This window comes from Carlito syrichta, unplaced genomic scaffold (assembly GCF_000164805.1).
Source record: "Carlito syrichta isolate Samal-C Ts95f unplaced genomic scaffold, Tarsius_syrichta-2.0.1 Scaffold288146, whole genome shotgun sequence".
NCBI lineage: Eukaryota > Metazoa > Chordata > Mammalia > Primates > Tarsiidae > Carlito > Carlito syrichta.
Window position 1 is genome coordinate 142,891 of NW_007232242.1, and position 20,899 is coordinate 163,789.

Below are 20,899 nucleotides of genomic sequence, written 5' to 3' on the forward strand. Positions count from 1 at the left end.
GTCCAGGTGAGGCCCTCCCCCAGAGCCCGAGAGCAGGTAGAGAGCCTGGTGCAAACCCCCACAGTCCCACCCCCAGGATGCCGTGTGCTGCTGGGGCAGAGACCGGCTCTCTGTGCCACGCCCGGAAAACCACGAGCTGGGGAGGGAACGGTTAACAAGAAAGTGTGCCTTGCTCGCCGTGCACGGTACAACAAAGAGCTGGCAGCTCCGGGGGAAAAGGGCTTGTGCCGCTGCCGTTCAAACTTGTCCGTGAGCCGGTGCCAGCAGCCCGCGTCTGCCTCGGCTCGCTCACTCCATGTGTCTGTCTGGCCCGCCTGTGCATCTGCGCCCAGGCGCTCCCAGCGAGCCGGGGGTCCCTCCCTCCCTCCCTCCACCGGGTGCCGAGCGCGGATTGCTCCCTGCTGTTCCCGTGTCACCCCCGCGCCCGTCCCCGAGGAGGCGCCTTGATTGATGGTGGCTTTGGACCCGCTTCCCCGGCCGCCTGTCCTTGACGTCTAGGATGGAAGAAGCGGAGCTGGTGAAGGGAAGACTCCAGGCCATCACGGTAAGTTTGCGACAGCTCGACAGGGCGGCGGCGCAGGGAAGCCCTGTCGCCGAGCCCTGCGAGAGGGAACACAGAACCGGCAGCGTCAGGGACGCGTCTCTGCCCCCCTTCACCCTTGTCCTCGGCTCTCGGGCTTTGGGACCTGAGAGCGGGGGCAAATGTTGGGGATTTTCAGAAAGACTGCGCCTGCGTTTTGAACAGCAATCAGAAGCGTTCAAGGCAGCTTGGCTATCATTCACCTCTGTGTCCCATGTAGATGCGGTTTTTCCTTAAATTGCTATTTGTCAGACATTCGGTCAAAAAAAACAGATCCACAACTTGGAAACTTTTTAAAGCAACGAATGTGTCCAAAAGTTAGAATTTCTTCAAAGAGCAGAGAGAAAAAGAAAGAAAACAAATGACCTGAAGCTTTGTACTCACAGTATGGTAGAATGTTTCAAAAAGCCTAACAGAATTAAAATGAATATTGGTATATTTAATCTAAGCGTTAAACAAGAGAAAAGTGGGTAAAAGCACGTATCAGATTAATTCTAAGATATCAGTTTCCAGCCGAGTCACAAACTGAATCAGATCCTAATAAAGGAATGCAGGGCATGCAGTGGATTTGGAAAATATTTCGTTAATACCGGGAAGAAAAATAATGCATTTTTTATGTTTGTTCTGGGAAAGAGTCAAAGCAAGAAATGAATTACTTTTCTTAAGTGATCCAGCTTTTTTTATATTTTATAAAGCCCTGTATTGGGCAGTAACCTGGAAATCTGTGACACAATCATCTATCATTAGCTACAACTTTTGATATGATTGTTTTAAGGGGAAAAAAAATCTTTGAAAATTAACATCCCAATTTCTCAGCATTTTCTGCCACTGAAATTAGCTGTCAGAAAGAAACGAGTACTTTTTAAAAACAAATGCTAAATCAAGGTGACTTTGCTTTGCTCTTCAAGTTCCCATGGCAAAACTAATAATGTTAATCCCAATTTAGGATTTTTGCTAAGTAGATACAATGTCTCACCCAGAAAGGTTCTGTAAGATGAAATGTTTTCTTGGCCAATGGTAAGGGAACCAGAAGTCTATTAATGAGGTGGGCAGTTTTTCATAAGATAGTGCTCTTTTAAATGTTTCACTTCTAATTATTACATGTTCCTTTCTTCAGAAAACCTCGGTAGGGATTGTTTGTTTTGTTTTATTCCTTTCTGTTGTCAAACTCCTTTCTGTTTTCAGCTGTCCTGCTTTAGGGGATAGGAGCTGGGCTCTGCTCTGCTGTTTTTGGCTTGGGCCTTTTATATTACAGCTGTTGTCTAATGGTTACTTGATTCGCCTGCATGAGCTGTGTGGTCACAAGCTCCCTTTTTCTAATGCGTCTGTCTCATTAGCTAATTGAAATACACAAGCAGGCCCTTGTCCCTCATCTTCCTTTTTCAATTGGGGCACACCCTTGCTTAAGCCTTTAGTACCTCCAGTGCTCCCTAGAACTCTCCCTGAAGCCATACTTGTTCCACAAATATGGCCACCAACAGTTGTCCAGGAAGACTAGAAATTCTCACTGAGGGCTCTAAGTGCAGAGAGAGAGCCATAGTTGCAGTGCCTTTAAAGCATTAAGAGAGTAAGTGGGATCCCGAATATACAGATGTATGCTTTTTTAATGATTAAAAAAAAAAAGTTGGATTATCTCATTTGCCTAAAGATATTCCATTAGAAAGTACTAAGAAAATCTCCAAAGTAAGATCACAAAGAGTGCTAGCCTGGATATAACATACTTGGATAAATACTGGAGGTAAGAAAGTTGGAAAAAGTTTATGGGAACAAATTTCTCATAAACTAGCCCTCACCTCACTGGGCTAAATCCAGTCACATTTGTCACCACCTAGAGGAAAAGTGGAACAGTGATGTGTCCATGGAAACAACACATCCACTCCCTCCCTGGCGGGCACCCTGGAGATGCCAGCTTTCCCACCCTGGCCCTGCCCAGGAAGCCACCTCAGCTGTCCTCCTGACCCTGGGAAAACAAAAACACAGAGTGTCCGGAGGATTTGCAAGGATCCCCTCATGTTAGGATGTACTTAAAACTTTCAGAATTGCTGCCCTAGACTATAGATCAGAGAGTGTCTTCTCGTTTAACTTCTTCCTCCTATCTTTCTACACTGAAATAATTTTTTATATGTTTCAAGAACAAAATGTACCCAGACACAGCAGCTCACAGATCTTACCCTGGGAGAAAAAAACTTGTACACTCTAACACCTATTTGATTTTTATCCTAAAATTTATTTCTCTAATTCCTGGCTGTAAAATGAAACAATCTTTACTGTTGTACTTATCCTTCCTAATTTCAGGTGTCTAAAAACTTATTATTTCCACTGCAATGAATTGAAAAAATAAATGTATATGCCTATAATTTGACAGAATCAAGTGCTAGTCTTCTTCTTTAAAAAAAAAAAAAAAAAGATTCAACACATTAAGTAGTTGGAATAAGGCACTTAGGTTCTCAAATTGAAAACTAAATTACTGTGGTGGTGCCATTCATGTCTCATATCAGATCAGTAAATTGAATCTTAGATTAGTCTTCCCCAAGATTTCAAGAGAACAAAGGCAAAATTATGAAAGAACACAGAAGCAATTGTTTAAAAGAAGGTACTTCAGCTTGGGTGAGCCAAATATGGCTTCTACCTCACACAATTGCTAATGTCCAGTTCCTCCTCATTGCTCCATCCCTGCACCCGTTTTTCGCTCACTAAATTCATAGTGAAAGTACCCCTTGGCCTAAGAGTTCAGTTTCCAATGATAATTTAAAAACAGGGCTGCTTAAAATTGATTAAATAGTATGCTTCACCTTTAAAAAATCTCTTGAGGGAGTCAGTAAGTATTTTAACACACAGATGACTTTTATACCAAAGAAGAGCTCATTCAAATAGACCATAAATTTGAAATTTACTTTTAATACAACTGGAACTCTGGATTCCCATGGCTCCGGCATTCTTGAGAACATGGGATGTTGATGACAGAGTGATCCCTACGAGTTCCTCTCTGGAAGATACCATGAACCATGCTGAAGAGCCATGAAAAGGCTCTGGTGGGCTCCCCTCAGGAACAGACAGGCCTCTTCAATCCTTCTCTGTGGGGAACACATTTTCTTGTCTCTGTGCCTACAGTGACACTGCAAGTTTCTGTCACAAACAGATATGGGGGTGCTTATGCTGGAAAACTAGATCTTAAACCTACAGATCACCGACTTGCAAAATCGGTACTGTTGAGGGGTGAACTCACAAGAATGCTTAGAAATAGAAGCCATTTTCAGAAAACAGATCCAGTTGAGGAAAACAAAGATAAGAAGATAGCTGACATTTTTATTCTCATCCAGGCTCACCTTCAGCTGTAAGGAATGTGTATTATCAATACATTTTTTTCATGCTTTTATTCAGTTAACAGTTATTAGGCACCTACTATGTGCCAAGCCTTGTGCATTAAATGAAAAGAAGTGAAGTAGTTGGAATCGGGAGCGTCAGGAGTGGGGATGGGAATGGTTTCCAATTTGAAACAGACTGGACAGGGTGGTCTTCACAGAGAGGGTGACGTTTGAGCACAGACATAAAGGAGGTGGGCTCTGTTGAAAATTAGGCAGCAATAATAATCACAAGAACGAGCACCTGCCATGACTGCCACCATTTGGAAAGGAGCCATAGAAAGTCCTGACCCTGGAATTTGAGCAACAGAGCCAGATTTGCTGGCCAAAGCTGCTTGTGACACAAAATTTTTTTAAAAATTTTTTTTAAATAAGGAGCTCTCACATTTCCCCGGATCCACTCCCTATTTCTTTCCACTTCCAAAGAATTTCTTTTCTTGACTTGTAAATATAACAATTAAAGAAGCAAGAAGTTCTTTATGTAAAACAGAAATCTCTGCAGTACAAAGATCATTAAAAAAAAATAACATGAGCACAGACAGGGTCTATTGTTTCTTTAGCATGTGTTCCCTGCCACTGGGCACTCCACCTCATCTGTTCTCTTTGTCACTCTCTGGGATCTTCTCACAGTCAATGAGATAGTTAATGACCCCAGAGCAGGATCTGCTATGTAATTTGTGGGAACCAATACACGATGGAAATGTGGGGAACCTTGTTGGAAGTGAATTCAAGATTTTGAAATGGTTACATCAGAGCTTTGAGCTGAGTGCTGGGCCCTCCACAGCACATTGCCCTGGTGACTTCACAGGCCACATGCCCAAGAAGGTAGCCCTGCTTCTTCATTCTAGGCTCACTATATGTATGGATCCTTATTCAACCTACCTGAACAAATGAGAGTGAAAACAAGAGCAGGCCAGCCTGGATCTTGGTCAAAGGTAAGCCCGAACTTGTGTTTGGATCATTGCATTATTAGGGAGTTCTAAGGACTTCTTAAAGTCCTAATGACTGGAAGAAAGCATAGGGCACCCTTGTTAACCACCTCAGCTCACCTGGAGGTTAAGACATAGTCACAGGAACAACTTTCAATCTGTCATGAGCATCCAAAGACAGCCACATGAAAATGGTATGTGAAGATGCAGCAACCTCCCAAATAAAGACGTCCTGTGCCAGAACAGGCTAACAATAAAGCCTCCGCACAATTTTCCATGGTGCTGTACCAAGATTACATGTTTCTTCCAGAGAAGGAAAGGTTTCTTCAAATAGATGTGCTATGCCACGTTTCTTTGCCAAACATAATAGCCCACCCATCAGGGAGACCATGGGGTGAGGTGTAATAGTCTTGATAGCTCATCAAGGAAACAACTTTCTGATAACAGGGTAGGTTGTCCAATGTGCAGTGGAATGATAACACCACTTTGCCAACTTCTCTCCTGACAAGGATCCCTGAAAATTTTCTAAACATTACTGGATAGTCAAAAGAAAGGCTGCTTCTTTAGAAAACTGTGATGAAAACAAAGTAGAGAATAAGCATCGAAGACTAACTGAGTAAAGCAAACGCAGCACAGCTGAGTGCTAAAACTGAAACAGGACTTTCATGTTCTAATCTACAGTCTCCAACCACCTACCCTCTCTTGAAAGAAGAATATTTATTTAAATAGCGGCAGGGTCATTCTGGGGAAAGATTCCATGAAAGTTCATTGCCCTAAAAGTTTCCTCATCCAGAACCCTGTGGCATGCATACCTGCCAAAAGCATCATTAAGGTAGTTTGAATGAGATCTGTATAAGAGTTTTTATATAAAGTCCCAAGGGCTGAGCAGGATCAGCCAAGCCGCTGAAGATGTAGAAGTTGCCCTTGAAGTTCTGAATGGAAGTCAAAACCAGCTTCCACCCTGAGCATCAAATTTTCTATGTCCTGCCTCTGTGACTGGTGTAGATGATGTAAATGAGCTACAATAGCGGTTCCTAATCCATCTATGCTGTCAAATCTGGGAAGTAAAGGACATCTCTTAAGCAAAAGAATTCTGAGATTACTAACAATAACAACATAGCATTTAGGCTTTAAAGAGATAAAAGCATTCACCTCTATCATCTTGTTTGCCCAAATAGCCCCATGGGTATTTGAAAACATGTGTTACCACCCCCATTTTATAGGTGGAAAACCTAAGGCCAAGAAAGTCAAGGGATTCATTCAACATCGGACCTTGAACTCATTCTACGGCCCGTCAGTTTTCTGACCACAGCATCACAATAAATGCTTATAAACATTAAGATCACAACCCTCACTCCTGCTCAGAACTTCCCCCGGTTTCAGCTGTCCACTCTTAGGAACTGTGCTTGCTGTGAAACAAAGAGAAGAGGCTCTAGAGGTTCTGCCTGGCTCAGCCATGTTCTCTCTAACTCCAGACAGCCCTCTGCCCCTGCAGCCTCCTCTTGCCTCCCCCAGCCGGCCAGAGCAGAAGTGGGCAAGGAGAGGGTATGGTGTCCTTTCAGAAGCATGAGTTATGGTTTCAAGAGGGCTGGAACAAAACCAAAGTCATTTAATTTTTATTTGATTTCAGAGTATCCGATACCCCGGCCTTGGGTACCTCCTCCCCATCCCACTGCTATCTCAGTCTCTTCCCTCCAGCCAGAACCTCTTAAGGCAATGACATCTTTGCTTTGTTCACAGTTTCCTCAACAATGAACACAATGCTAGTTGGAACACATACACACACACACACACACACACACACACACACACACACATCCTGAGTGAGTGAATAAATGAATGAGCAAATACAATCCAGCTGAGAAGGGGTGAAAGCTAATGACTATCTGGCCTGCGGACAGATTTTTTTTTTAACTGAAGACCTGGCCAAGTGTACCATCACCCCTTGGCTGCCCAGGGGCTGGCTTTGTGTTTGTTGTTTACCCATGTTTTGTTTTGTCACTATTGATTAGGACAAACAAGAAAGGGTAGCAGAGAAATAAAAATCGAACACAAACAGGATTCTGTTTAGACATCTGTGAGAACGTGTTGCTAGGTTGGGAGAGAAGACTAAAATTAGTGAATAAAATGAGGCATAGAAAATGTGTTCTTAATTCACCCCATAAATAGTAGTGATGGCCATGCCCAATTCCCATGGCTAACTTACAAACTGGGATATTTCACAGCTAGATGCAGACATAACCAGAGGATCAGAAGAAGACTTAGGAACTCTTTGTCCATGTTGCCATAGCCTACACCATGCTCAAGGACTGAACACCCAGCTTCTCCTTAAGCACCTTCAGGGTTAGGTGGATCAGTGCCACGGAGACGCCTATTCCACTTGAGAATAGCTCTCCAGATTAAGAGTTCTGATATAAGGTACCAGAATCTGGTTGCTTGTAACTTCCCCCATCATCATGCCTCTTACCCTTTAAGCTCCACAGCTTTCTTTTCTGGATTTAAGTCACTCTAGTATTGCTGTTATAAGTTGGTGCTGAGAGTTGAACAGAACTCTGACCAGTACAGAGCCCTGTGATGTTAAAATATCCCCTATTTGGGGAATTGCATTTCTACTGGCATGTTTGGCAAGCATTGATATGGTACAAAAAACATCCAAGGAGTTATAGAAACTTAGGTTCAATACAAGTCTCACTGCTCAACCAACCACTTGGAAAGTTAATAAACTCTCTAGTCCTCATCGTCAATGTCACTAACATTAAGAATAATAATGCATTTGAAAGTTCAGTAAAGAAGTCAGATGCACAATAGATACACAAAAATCAATAGCTTTATGAAAAACAATAATTTAAAAATATAATGTGAAAATATCTCATTCTTAATAACTACAAAGCTAAAAAAAAAGTTAAAACTTAAAAATAATCCTAGCTAGAAAATGTGCTAGAGTTATATGAATAAATGTTTATATTTTTAAACGAAAGAAATGTTCAGGATTTAAATAGTGAAACTTTACTAAGTGACATACTACATGTGACTGGAGTTGCACACCTTTCTTGAATGTACAGTTTGAAAAACAGAAAAGCTATCTTATACTTCCAATTTTATTTTAAGTTTAATGTAATTCCAATCAAAATCTTTAAGGAGGCATTCTTAGTCACTGCCGGTAAAAGCATGACATTTCTAACACAGGACCATTTTGCAATTATATTAGGATATTCAAAAACTGCTTTACCCTTGAACTAGACCTGTAATGACCTAGAATTTCATTACAAATAACTTATGCTACAGAAAAATAAGAAATGTACACAGAGATGGCCATCTTAAGACATGCATAACATAGCATTGTCATTTCTTTTGCTACCAAAATAGAAACAAAGTCAACTCCACAAAATAGAGACGATCTGAATAAATATTGTATGTGTGTCTGTGTGTGTATGTGACATACAACCATTAGAAATAACTTAGAAAACTAATAACATGGTACATCGTAGTATTCATGATATATTAAAAGAACAACTCATTTTATTGAACATGTAAAAAACCTCAATTTTATATAAGGTATAATAAATCATGCAGATATATATCTTATGTAACAGTATCGATCTCTGATTATCTCTGGATAGTGATCATTATTATTAAGAGTAGCTTTTCAAATTTCATTAAGATGTATAGTTTTTTTGCTTGTTTGATTGATTATTTGTTAGTCTCTTTGAGAAATGAGGAGGAATAACTACTGCTTAATTAATAGCAGTAGTTAGCTCTCAATTTTGTTTCTATGGGACTTTAACAAATAAATTCCAAAGTCTAATGAGAAAAGCTAACTACTGCTATTAATTAAGACATTTTTGATAAGAGTAATAAGGATAAAATGTTAATTTATCTCATTGGTGCACAATCTAAACTATACAGCATTAGTACCAAAATCAATAGTTAGAGAAACTATACAATTTACATGGAACCAGACCCTAATGAATTTTTTTTTTCAGTCAGTAAATAAGCCGGTCACAGTGGCCCATGTCTGAAATCCCAGTACTTTGGGAAGCTGAGGCGAAAGGATTACTTGAGCCCAGGCGTTTGAGACCAGCCTGGGCAACATAGAAAGACCTCTTCTCAACAAAAAATCAAAAAATGATAGCTGGATATGGTGGCATGTGCCTGTAGTCCCAGCTACTTGGGAGGCTGAAGTGAAAGGCTCACCTCTACCCAGATGGTTGAAGCTGTGGTGAGAAGTGAGATATGATTGTGCCATTAGCCTGGGCTCTAGCCTGGGTGACAGAGTGAGACCCAATTCAAAAATAAAATAAAATTATTAAATAATAAAATGTATGTCCCATATCAATAGGAAAAATGCTTTGACAAAAGTTCAGATACCTAGTTTAAAATTTAGAAAACCAATTAGACCCTCATCATCTATCATAAATCAGAACAAATTCAGCGGGATTATATATCTTTTTAACCTTTAGAGAACTAGAAGAAAATATGGATAAATAAGTACTGGATCTCAGATGATAAATATTGAAAACATCAAAGCAATAAAAAAATTTTCAGTACCACTAAAGACATCATAAATAAAATTTAAAGGCAAATAAGAATAAATATTTACCTCTACTGTGGCAAAAAAAAGTTACAATCCCTAAAGAACCCTTATAAATTGTTAATGAATTAATACACTTCACAGAAAAGAGGGTTGAAATCACAAACAGGCATTTAAAAAAATAATAATTAATACAAATAGCCAAGAAATTTTGAGTAATATTTTACCTCCTAAATCTCATTAAGATATCACTGAAATATTATATTTTCCTATTGAAATTGCTAAAGTACTTTTTCCTTGTAGTATTCCTAATTAGGAAGAGTGTAATGACGGACACTGTTTTGTGGAAATGTAAGTTAAAACAATTTTTTATATAAAATGTTTTAGCTATCTGTATTGATAACATTTTCAACATTCATACCCTTTGACCAGTAACTAACTTCTAGAAACCTATCCTAAGAAACTAGTCAGAGAAAAGTGACCTAAAATGTACATAAAAGAACCTGTATCACACAATCACTTATAACAGCAAAAGAGTAAAAACAACCTAAAAGGCAAAAAAAAGGGAATGGTTAAGCAAATTATAATATTTTGAATAAGATTTAACTTTATTTTTAGTAAAATTTAATTGCTTGGAAAATGTTCATGACAGAATATTAAGTGCAAAATGTGGAACACAAAACTCTGTGTATGGACCCAAACAAACTCTGTCTTTGTTAAGTTTCTATGTGTGTGTGTGTAAACATGCATACCTGTGGTTTGGGTGTGTTGAAAAAGACCAAAATAAAATGTAGCAAACTGTTGACAGTAGTTTTTTCTAAAGCAGTAAACATCTGGGTGGTTTTTATGTTTTTCTTTAAAATTGTCTGAATTTTCCAAATATTCTACAATTAACATATCCTGTAAAGTTTTATAGTTTATACTTATTTATAATAACATTAATCATCAATGTGGGCCATCATCACTATCAGCCAAGATATTTTGAGATTGATTTGGTCATCTTTTGTTACCTTAGTTTCCAAATCTGACTGAGCACTAAAGTCACCAAAAGTGGTTTTTAACTTAAAGCTTCCAGCCCATCTCACCTGCTCTCTAGAAATTCAGTACATTATTACAATATGTTTATGTCTATGTGTTTGTTGGGTTCAGTTTTAGTTTTCTATATATCTCCTTAGAAGGCATTTATTTTAAAACTTTTAAAGACAGTTGCCCGAAATAAATATTCCTTTCTGTTCGCATTTCCACAAATTTCCAAAGGAATAAAAGAAGAAATAGTCAAAAGCCATGCAGAAAACAAAATACACTGCATTCCCATGATCTAGATGTCTTCGTTCCATAGTGCAGGTAAACTTGATCTCTACCTCATAAAGATAGAGAAGATTAAACAAGGTGAAACATGTTTTTGCTTTGAGTAGTTCCTGACACATAAAATGTTCTTAGTAAAAGTTAGCTATTATTACAACCATCATAAACTTCATCATCTGCAGATGTTGAAATAAAGTGAGATTTGGTTTTTTGGTTTTTTAAAAATAAATATTTTTTATTTTAATATTGTGGGGTACAGTTAAGGGTTAAGTATACAAATATGCTTCGTTCAGGCACCCTTGTTGATAAGGGGTATCTCCCCAACTCCAAACAGATATTGACTACCATTAATCCCACCTCCCTTCCCCTCCCTCCCCCCATAGTTTCCCACCACTGTCAATCCTTTTCTTATAGTATTACAATAGATGCTCAAGGTCCACTATATGAGTGAGAACATGTGATAATCAGATCTTTATTTCTCTGAGAGGTCACTCAGTATTATAGAGTCTAGTTCCATCAAGGTTGCTGCGAAATTCATGATTCGGTTCTTTTTTATGGCTGCATAGTATTCCATCGTGTATATGTACCACATTTTTTTAATCCAGTCCTCTTTCAATGGACAGCATGGTTGTTTCCAGGTTCTTGCTATTGTGAGCAATGCTGCGATAAACATACATGTGCAAGTGTCTTTTTTATAGAGTGATTTGAGTTCTTCTTCAGGCTATATTCCCAGTAGGGGGATTGCGGGGTCATATGAGAGGTCGATGTTTAGAGCTTTTAGGAATCGCCACACTGTTTTCCACAGAGGTTGCACTAGTTTGCACTCCCACCAAGAGTGCAGAAGTGTTCCCTTTTCCCCACACCCTCTCCAGCAACTGTTATTTTTTGAGTTATTGATAATTACCATTAAGACTGGGGTTAGGTGGTATCTCAGTGTGGTTTTGATTTGCATCTCCTTGATGATTAGTGAGGTTGAGCATTTCCTCATGTGAAATTTGTTTTTAATCATTTAGACCTGTAGTAGGTTTGGTGCAGACTACCTAAGGGAAAGTATTAGCTCTACTCTCAAGCCATTATAAAACTTTCCAAACATAAAAGAGCAAGAAAAAAAATAATATTCTGTGTACAATATTCTTTTTTAATTTTACATTTGGGGGTTACACATGCATATTCGTTCCATGGACATATTGTGTAGTGGTGGGGATTTAGTCTCAGGCAGCCCATTCCCAGACAGTGAACATTGTGCCCCAAAGGTAGTTTCTGAACCCTAGCCTTCCTCTCCCTCCCCACTTATTGGTGTTCCCAGTGTCTACTATTTCCATCTCCATTCCACATATGAGTGAGAACATACAGTGTTTGGTTTTCTATTTCTGAGTCAGTTTACTTAGGATGATGATCTCCAGCTTCATCAATGTTGCTGCAAAGGACATGATCTCATTCTTTTTTATGGTTGTGTAGTATTCCATGGTGTATATATTCCACCTTTTTATTATCTTCTAATCAGTTGACGGACATTTAAGTTGTTTCACACCTTTGCAATTATGAATTGTGCTGCGATAAACATGTGGGTGCGGGTGCTTTGTTATAGAACAACCTCTGTTCCTCAGGGTAGATACCAAATAGTGGGATTGCTGGATCAAATGGTAGATTCACTTCTAGTTATTTGTGTAATCTCCATAGCACATTCCATAGAAGTACTAATTTGCACTTTCACCAGCAGTATATAAGTGTTCTCTTTTCTCTGCATACATGCCAGAAGCTAGTTTTTTTAAATTTTTTTAATGGTCATTCTGACTGGTATAATGTGGTGACTCACTGTGATTTTAATTTGCATTTCCCTGATTATGAGTGTTGCACATGTTTTCATATGCTTGTTGACCATTTGACTATCTTCTTTTGAGAGATACCTGTTCATGTCATTTGCTCACTTTTTAATGGGGTTATTTGCTTTTATTTGCTGATTTGTTTGAGTTCTTTACAGATTCTCGATATTAGTCAGATATATAGTTTGCAACTATCTTCTCCCATTCTGCAGGTTGCCTATTTACTCTGCTGATTATTTCTTTTGCTGTGCAGAAGCTGTTCCATTCAATTAAGTCTCACTTGTTTTTGTTTTAGTTGCATTTGCTTTTGGGGTTTTAGCCATAAATTAATTGCCTCGGCCAATATCCAAAAGAGTTTTTTCTAGGTTTTCTTCTAGGATTTTTATGGCTTTTGGTCTGACCTTAAGTCTTTAATCCCTTGAGTTAATTTTTATATATGGGAGAGATAGGGATCAAGTTTCATTTTTCTGCATGTAGCTATCCAATTTTCCCAGCACCATCCATTGAATAGTGTATCCTTTCCCTAACGTATGTTTTTGTCTGCTTTGTCAAAGATCAGTTGGTGGAGGTATTTGGGTTTCTATTAGGTAGGTATCTGGATTCTCTATTCTATTGGTCCATATGTCTACTCTTGTACCAGTACCATGCTGCTTTGGTTACTACAACCTTGCAGTATAATTTGAAGTTGAGTAAATGATATCTCCAGTTTTGTTCTTTTTGCTTAGGACTGTTCTGGCTACTCTGGCTCTCTTTAGATTCATATGAATTTTAGGATTTTATTTTAATTCTGTGAAAAATGACATTGGTAGTTTGATAGGGATTGCATTGAATCTGTAGATTACATTGGGCAATATAGTCATAGTACATAGTATTTCATGGTGTACATATATTACATTTTCACATGGATCGGGGCTATTTGTATGACCTAGAAGTGGAGCAGGCCTATGATCTGGCCCGTAGAGCCATCTACCAAGCCACCTACAGAGATGCCTACTCAGGAGGTACTGTCAACCTCTATCACGTGTGGGAAGATGGCTGGATCCGAGTCTCCAGTGACAATGTAGCCGATCTACATGACACGTATAGTGGATCTACCCCCTGAAGGAGGGTGGATGTGGCTGCTTGCATTTCTTGGGGTGATTGTCATTGGCAATATGGATACAGTGCCCCATCCTGTCTATAGTGGAGGGTCCTCAGTTATATCAGTACTTATTTTTTAAAGCTCTGGAACATCGGCCTCTATATGTTACCAGTTGTTAATGAGCTGCTGCAGAGGTGACTGTTTTACTTTCTTGAATGTTAACATTACACTACTTGACCTCAAAAAATAATAATAATAATAATGAGATCATATGTGGGAGCTAAACAAGCACAAAGATGGAAATAATAGACACTGGGGACACCAGTAAGGGGAGGGGGGAAGCTAGGGTTCAGAAACTACACATGGGGCACAATGTTCAATGTATTCCTAGGTATTTTAGCTTTTGGACTTCTATTGTAAATGGAATTGAGTGCTTGGTTTGATTCTCAGGTTGGTCACTATTGGTGTATAGCAGTGCTACTAATTTGTGTGTGTTGGTTTTGTATCCTGAAACTTGACCAAATTCATTTGTCAAGTCCAGGAGTCTTTTGGAGGAGTGCTTAGGGTTCTCTAGGTATAATGTCATATCGTCAACATACAGAGATAGTTTGATTTCTTCTTTTCCAACTTGGATGCTCCTTATTTATTTTTCTTGCCTCATTGCTCTAGCTAAGACTTCCAGTATGGTGTTGAATAGTAGTGGTAAAAGTGGGAATCCTAGCCTTGTTCCAGTTCTGAGGGGGAATGTGTTCAACTTTTTTCCATTCAGGATGACATTGGCTGTGGGTTTGTCATATATAGCTCTTATTATTTTGAGGAATGTTCCTTCTATGCCTATTTTGCTGAGGGTTTTTATCATGAAGTGATGCTGGATTTTAACAAATGCTTTTTCTGCATCTATTGAAATGATCATATAATTTTTGTTTTTAATTATGTTTGTGTAGTAGATCGTGTTTATTGATTTGCATATGTTGAACCACCCTTGCATCCCTGGGATAAAACCCACTTGGTTGTAGTGCATTTTTCTTTTTATGTGCTGTTGAATTCAGTTTGCTATTTCATTGAGGATCTTTGCATCTATAATCAAAAGACATATTGGTCTGTAGTTTGTCATTGTTGTTGTTGTTGCTATTGTTGTTGTTGTGTCTTTTCCTGACTTTGGTATCAGAGTGATACTGGTCTTGGAGAATGAGTTAGGAAGGAGTCCCTCCTCCTCAGTCTTGTGGAATAGTTTCAGTAAAATTGGTACCAGTTCTTCTTTGACAGTCTGGTAGAATTCGGCTGTTAGTCCATCAGGTTCTGGACTTTTCTTTTGTGGGAAGATTCCCAATTAATTGTTTCTTTTTTTTTTTTTTTTTTTTTTGAGTTGGAATCTCACTCTGTCACCCAGACTGGAGTGCAGTGGCCGATCCTGGCCACCACAGCCTCGACCTGCTGGGCTCTGGCGATCCTTTCGCCTCAGCCTTCCAAGTAGCTGGAACTACAGGTGTGCACTACCACACCCGGCTAATTTTTGATTTATAGTAGAAATGAGATCTCGCCAAGTTGGCCAGGCAGGTAATTGCTGTTTCAATCTTGCTATTTGTTATTGGTTTGTTCAAGGTTGGTACTTTTTTCTGATTCAAGGTTGGGGACTTGTATGTTTCCAAGAATTTATTCATTTCCTCTAGATTGTCTAGTTTATTTGGATAGAGGTATTCATAATAGTCTCAGATGATCTTTGAATTTCCACCACATCAGTTGTTATGTCACCATTTTCATTTCTAATTGAGCTAATTTGAGTCTTCTTTCTTTGTTTCTTAATTAATCTGGCTAGTGGTCTATCAATTTTATTGATATTTTCAAAGAACCAATTTTTTGTTTCATTGATCCTTTGTATTTCTTTAAATTTTAATTTCATTTAGTTCTGCTCTGATTCTCATTATTTCTTTTCTTCTGCTAGCTTTGAGTTTGGTTTGTTCATGTTTTTCTAATTCCTTGAGGTGTGATGTTAGGTTGTCAATATGTGATATGTCAGTCTTATTAATGTAGGCCTTAAGCATTTTCCTCTGAGCACAGTTTTGATAACCTGTGCTATTGTTGTCATTTGTTTCAAGAAATTTTTAAATTTCCATCTTGATTTCATTGTTGACCCAAGGATCATTCAGGAGCAAATTGTTTAATTTCCATGTCTTTGGTATCACAAGTTCTTCTTAGAGTTAATTTCTAGTTTTATTCCACTGTGGTCTGAGATGGTGCTTGATATAATTTCCATTTTTTCTAATTTATGGAGACTTGATTTGTGGCCTATTATATGGCCTATCTTGGAGAATGTTCCATGTGCTAATAAGAAAGATGCATAATCTGTAGTTTGGGGATGGAATGTTCTATAGAAGTCTATTAGTTCCAATTCCTCTAGAGTCCTGTTTAACTCCATTTCTTTGCTGACTTTTTGCCTTGATGACCTATCTATTGCTGCTAATGGGGTGTTGATATCTTCCACTATTATTGTATTGCTATCTTTTTTTTTTTTTTAGATCTGGTAGAATTTGTTTTACAAAGCTGGGAGCTCTGGTGTTAGGCACATATATATTTAAAATTGTCATGTCTTCTCATTGGATTGATCCCTTTATCATTATATAATAGCCACTTTTGCTTTTTTTTAATTGCTTTTAATTTAAAGTCTGTTTTATCTGATATGAGAATGGCTACTCCTGTTTGGTTCTGGTTTCCATTTGCATGGAATATTTTTCCCCATTCATTTACCTTGAGTCTACAGGCATCTTTGTGAGTTAAGTGGGTCTCTTGAAGACCACATTTTTGAGTTGTGGGGTTTTTTTAATCTATTCTGCCAATCTATCTTTTTAGTGGGGCATTGAGATCATTTACATTCTGAGTTAATAATGAGATGCAATGTACTCTTCTATTCACCATACTGGTTGTTGTCTGATTGCTTTATTTATTTTCTCTATTATGTTGGTGTTCCATAAAGCTTGTGAACTTCATGATTTCCAGCATTTTTCTACTGGTGTATTTTGACCTTTTGTTTCAGTGTTTAGGACTTCTTTGAATATTTATTGTGGAGCCAGTCTAGAGGTGACAAGTTCCCTCAGTGTTTGCTTGTCCGCAAAGAACATCATTTCTTTTATGAAAATTAGTTTTGTGGGATACAAAATCCTTGGCTGAAAGTTATCTCATTTGAGGAGATTGAAGAAATGGCCCAAATACTTTCTATATTGTAGGGTTTCTTCTGAGAAATCTGTTGTTAGTCTGATAGGTTTACCTTTGTAAGTTATTTTAAACTTTTGTCTCACTTCTCTCAAAATGATTTCCTTCATATTAACTGTGCATAATTGAATGATTATATGCCTTGGGGATTACCGTCTTGCAATGAATCTTCTGGGGGTTCTTTGGGCTTCTTGTATCTGGATGTTTAGATATCTGGCAAGGCCAGGGAAGTTTTCTTCCATTATTCCCTCAATAGGTTTTCCAAACTTGTTGCTTTTTCTTCTACCTCCGGAACAGCTATGATTCTTAAAATTGTGTGTTTTACATAATCTCACATTTCATGGAGACTTTGTTCCATTCTCTTGATTTTTTGTCTGATCGGGTTAATTCAAAAACCTTGTCTTCAAGTTCTGAGATCATTGCTTCTGCTTGTTCTAGTCTACTATTAAAACTTCTCACAGCACTTTTTTACTTTCAGAATTTCAGGAGTTTGAGATTTGGGGTTTGTTTTTGTTTTTGTTTTTGTTTTGAGTTGGAGTCTCACTCTGTCATCCAGACTGGAGTGCAGTGGCACACTCCTGGCCACTGCAGCCTCAACCTGCTGGGCTCCAGTGATCCTTCCACCTCAGCCTTCCACATAGCTGGAACTACAGGCGCATGCTGCCATGTCTGGCTAATTTTTTGATTTATTGTAGAGATGAGGTCTCGCCAAGTTGCCCAGGCAGATCTCGAACCCACGGGCACAGGCAATCCACTCACCTCAGCCTCCCAAAGTGCAAGATTACAGGCTGAGCCACCGAGTCCAGCTTGTTGTTTTTTTTTTTTAAGGGGTCTATCTCTTTGAAAAATTTTTCATCCGTGTCCTGAAAAAAATTTTTTAATGTCTTTATGTTGGTTTTCAATTTTCTCCTGAAGTTCATGGACCAGTTTTATCATCAACCTTTTGAATTCTGTGTCTGAAATTTCAAAAATTTCATTTTGGTTAGGGTTAATTGTTGAAGAATTGGTGTGGTCTTTTGGGGGTATTGGAGAACTCTGTTTTTGCAGGTTGTCAGAATTATTTTTCTGGTTCCTTCTCATTTGGGTAGATGATTTCTTCTTACTTGGGGTTTTCAGGGGGCTGATGTAGGCACTATAGGGTTCCCTTGGTTATATAGCATACGTGTAGTGAGTTTCTCAGTTACCAGATATAACAGCTCTATACTGTGTACCAGCACTGGCTCACAGCGTCCTTACTGGCCCAAGTGACTTAGAAAGTGTTGTTAGCTAGTGCTTGGGATCAGGCCTTCCTCGAAACTCTAAAGTGAGTTTCAAATGCTTTACATTTAATAATTGAACACTACCACCTAGGTATTAGTCTAAATGCCACATCCCTTGTCTAAATACAATTCATCCTACAACTTTGCAAGGGATTAACCAATACCTTAATCAGTCTTTATGACTATTCATAATCACCTATTTTCCCCTTCAAAAAATTGAGGTATTTGCTACTCTTATTCTTCTGGTATATTTTAATTTCATCCAAGATTCCAGCGAGATTGTGTCATATTTTTCTGATGTGTCTATAAATTTTTCTACTCCCTGAAATGAAACCCATCAGAGACTAAAACCCAGAGCAGCTCTGTCCTCAGGGCTGTATTTTCTCGGCTTTAATTTCCCTTTAAGCATTTTTGTTCTACCTATTTCAGGATCAAGATTATTCTCTTTAATCAAAAATATGAAAGTAAAATATCAGTGGAATCATGGTATTTTCTCACTGTCATTTTAATATAACACAGTGTTTCTCAGCAGTCATCTTACCACCTTTATTTTATTGCTGTCAGAACAACACCCACACACATACACACACACACACACACACACACACACACATACACACACGCTTATGTGCCCGTGATGTTTTCCATGTGTTTTACATCTTCTCCTCACCCTGAATTTTTCCTCATTTACACTTATTGCAACGAGATGCCTTGGCCAGGCGTGGTGGCTCATGCCTGGAATCCCTGCACTTTGTAAGGTCAGAACAAGAGAATTGCTTGACCAGGAGTTTGAGACCAGCCTGGGCAACATAGTGAGACTCTATCTCCACCAAGAAATCAAAAATATTAGCTAGGTGTGATGGCACATGCCTGTAATCCCAGCTATTCATGAGGCCGAGGCAGGAGGAGCACCTGAGCCCAGGAGTTCGAGGCTGTGGTGAGCTCTGATCATGCCTAGGCACTCCAGCCTGGGACAGAGTAAGAACTCAAGAACAAAAACAAAAACAAAAATAGATGCCCACATCCTGTCTTCATTCTTGGTTGTGTGAGCTCGCCAGGAAGCAATACTAAACTGTGATACTAACCCATTTGGTTTGTTTTTTTATTGCTTTTCTTCTTACCCAAATCAAATCTATTTATGTGTTCATGTTCCATTTGTAAATTGCTCCTGCCTCATGCTCTATCTTCCCTCTTGAAATGCTTGCTCCTTTTCCAAGTTTAAGAAGCCTTTTCAATAATTTTTAAAGTCTATTTTATTGAAATTCAGTAAACTAATTATACCCAGGATTCTTTTCTGGGAATTTTGTTAGCACGTTCCTTTTTGTCAAAGTGACCGTTACTCATACATCACCACAAACTCTGCATTGCTGGCTGTATTTAAAGTCAAATAGACAACTTCTACTGTTATTATTTTCAGACCTTAAGCTAAGCTAATCATGAAGTCCTGAGAGTATCAGCTTCTAGCAGAATGCATCTGAAAATGTGTGACGAATTGAATTCTCTCATCATTTCTCTAACTTGCCTCTTTCAATTGCTTCTGTTGGTTTAGAAAATATACCCTCTTTCTAACCAAGTGGTATGATGGTGTCTGTTGGTTGTTACTTTTATCCATACCTAAATGCCCACGACCTGCTCTTGCTTTTATGGAGGCAGCAAAGAGAAGTAAACAGAGCCCAGGACTGGAAGTTAAGAAGATCTGCTCGCTAGTCTTGGCTCTGCTACTAAATGCCTTATTACTCAAGTCTCTTAACCTCTCAAGGTTTCAAACCCTTCCATGTCAAATGATGTGCTTGTCCCTAGGATCACAAAGGCTCTTGCACCTCCACAGTAGCATGAGGCAGGGCGTGTTCTTCAGCCTCACAGGCTGTGTATTTGAAATAACGCATGCCCTTCCACTGCTCCTCTGAGTCACGTGGCCCAACTCACCAAGTCCGAATATCAATAACATCTGCCTAGCCGCCACATGGGCTTCCCTCCCTCACACCCCTTAAATGTGGGATTTCACGGGGACCTGCCCTTTGTCCTCCTTCCTCTTCGTGGAGACTCTCCCATCATGCTCTCGCCTGTCTCTCCCAAAACTCCTATCCAATTACCTCTCGCTCCACTTCCTCTTCATGTCACTCCACCCACCGTTTTGACCACCAGACAATGTGACCTGTGTGTCTCCAGGATGCCTCAGACTTGGCAAGTCCATCATCTTCCTCCTGAACTCTTCCTTCTCCTTAATGTCCCGTTTCTGGGTGCAATTCTGCTCTTTTGCCCATTTTCTGGGCATGGATGCCTTGCATTCCAGGTGACCCCTTTCTCCCCCTCATCTGTAGGTCATCAATTTCCAAGTCCTACCTATTTTAACTTCTTGAAGTCCTCAACATCCTTGCCCTCTGCTTCCTCAAGCTCTCAGGCCTTGTGTGTGCATTGCACGTGGTGACTTAGCTGTTGTTCCTCTTCATGTTCTCTCCCTTCCACATCTACTACTCATTGAGGCTGTCTTACACCTCTTAAAACATGGCTTTAACACCATCATTCTTTCCCCCAAAAGTCCTGTATTGCTCCCTATATTAACACGTGAATAAATCCAGGCCCCTCGTCCTGCCACTCAATTTTCTCTGTTAAGGATCTATCCTCCTCCAGGTATTCTCAACTTCCTACTGCTCCCTATATGGTCACTTAGATTTCAGATTCGTAGTTCCAAATAATGCCCCAGTGCTCTAGCTCCAGGCCGTCAACCTGTTGCCCACACCTAGCCCTTGACATGAGTACCGCCCTCCTCACCTCCCATCCCCTACCCAGGCCTTCACTCCCATCCACCCCTTGACATGAAA

General features: G+C 39.2%; 1 protein-coding gene across 1 annotated transcript in view; it reads left to right on the forward strand.

Moving 5' to 3' along the window:
• Positions 1 to 287: 287 nt before the first annotated feature.
• LOC103255444 (palmdelphin-like) overlaps positions 288 to 20,899 on the forward strand; it is a 32,239-nt gene continuing 11,627 nt past the window's right edge. Inside the window, exon 1 of the mRNA XM_008053393.2 lies at positions 288 to 544. Within this exon, the coding sequence (XP_008051584.1) occupies positions 500 to 544 (45 nt within the window). The 5' untranslated portion in view covers positions 288 to 499. The remainder of the gene's footprint in view (positions 545 to 20,899) is intronic.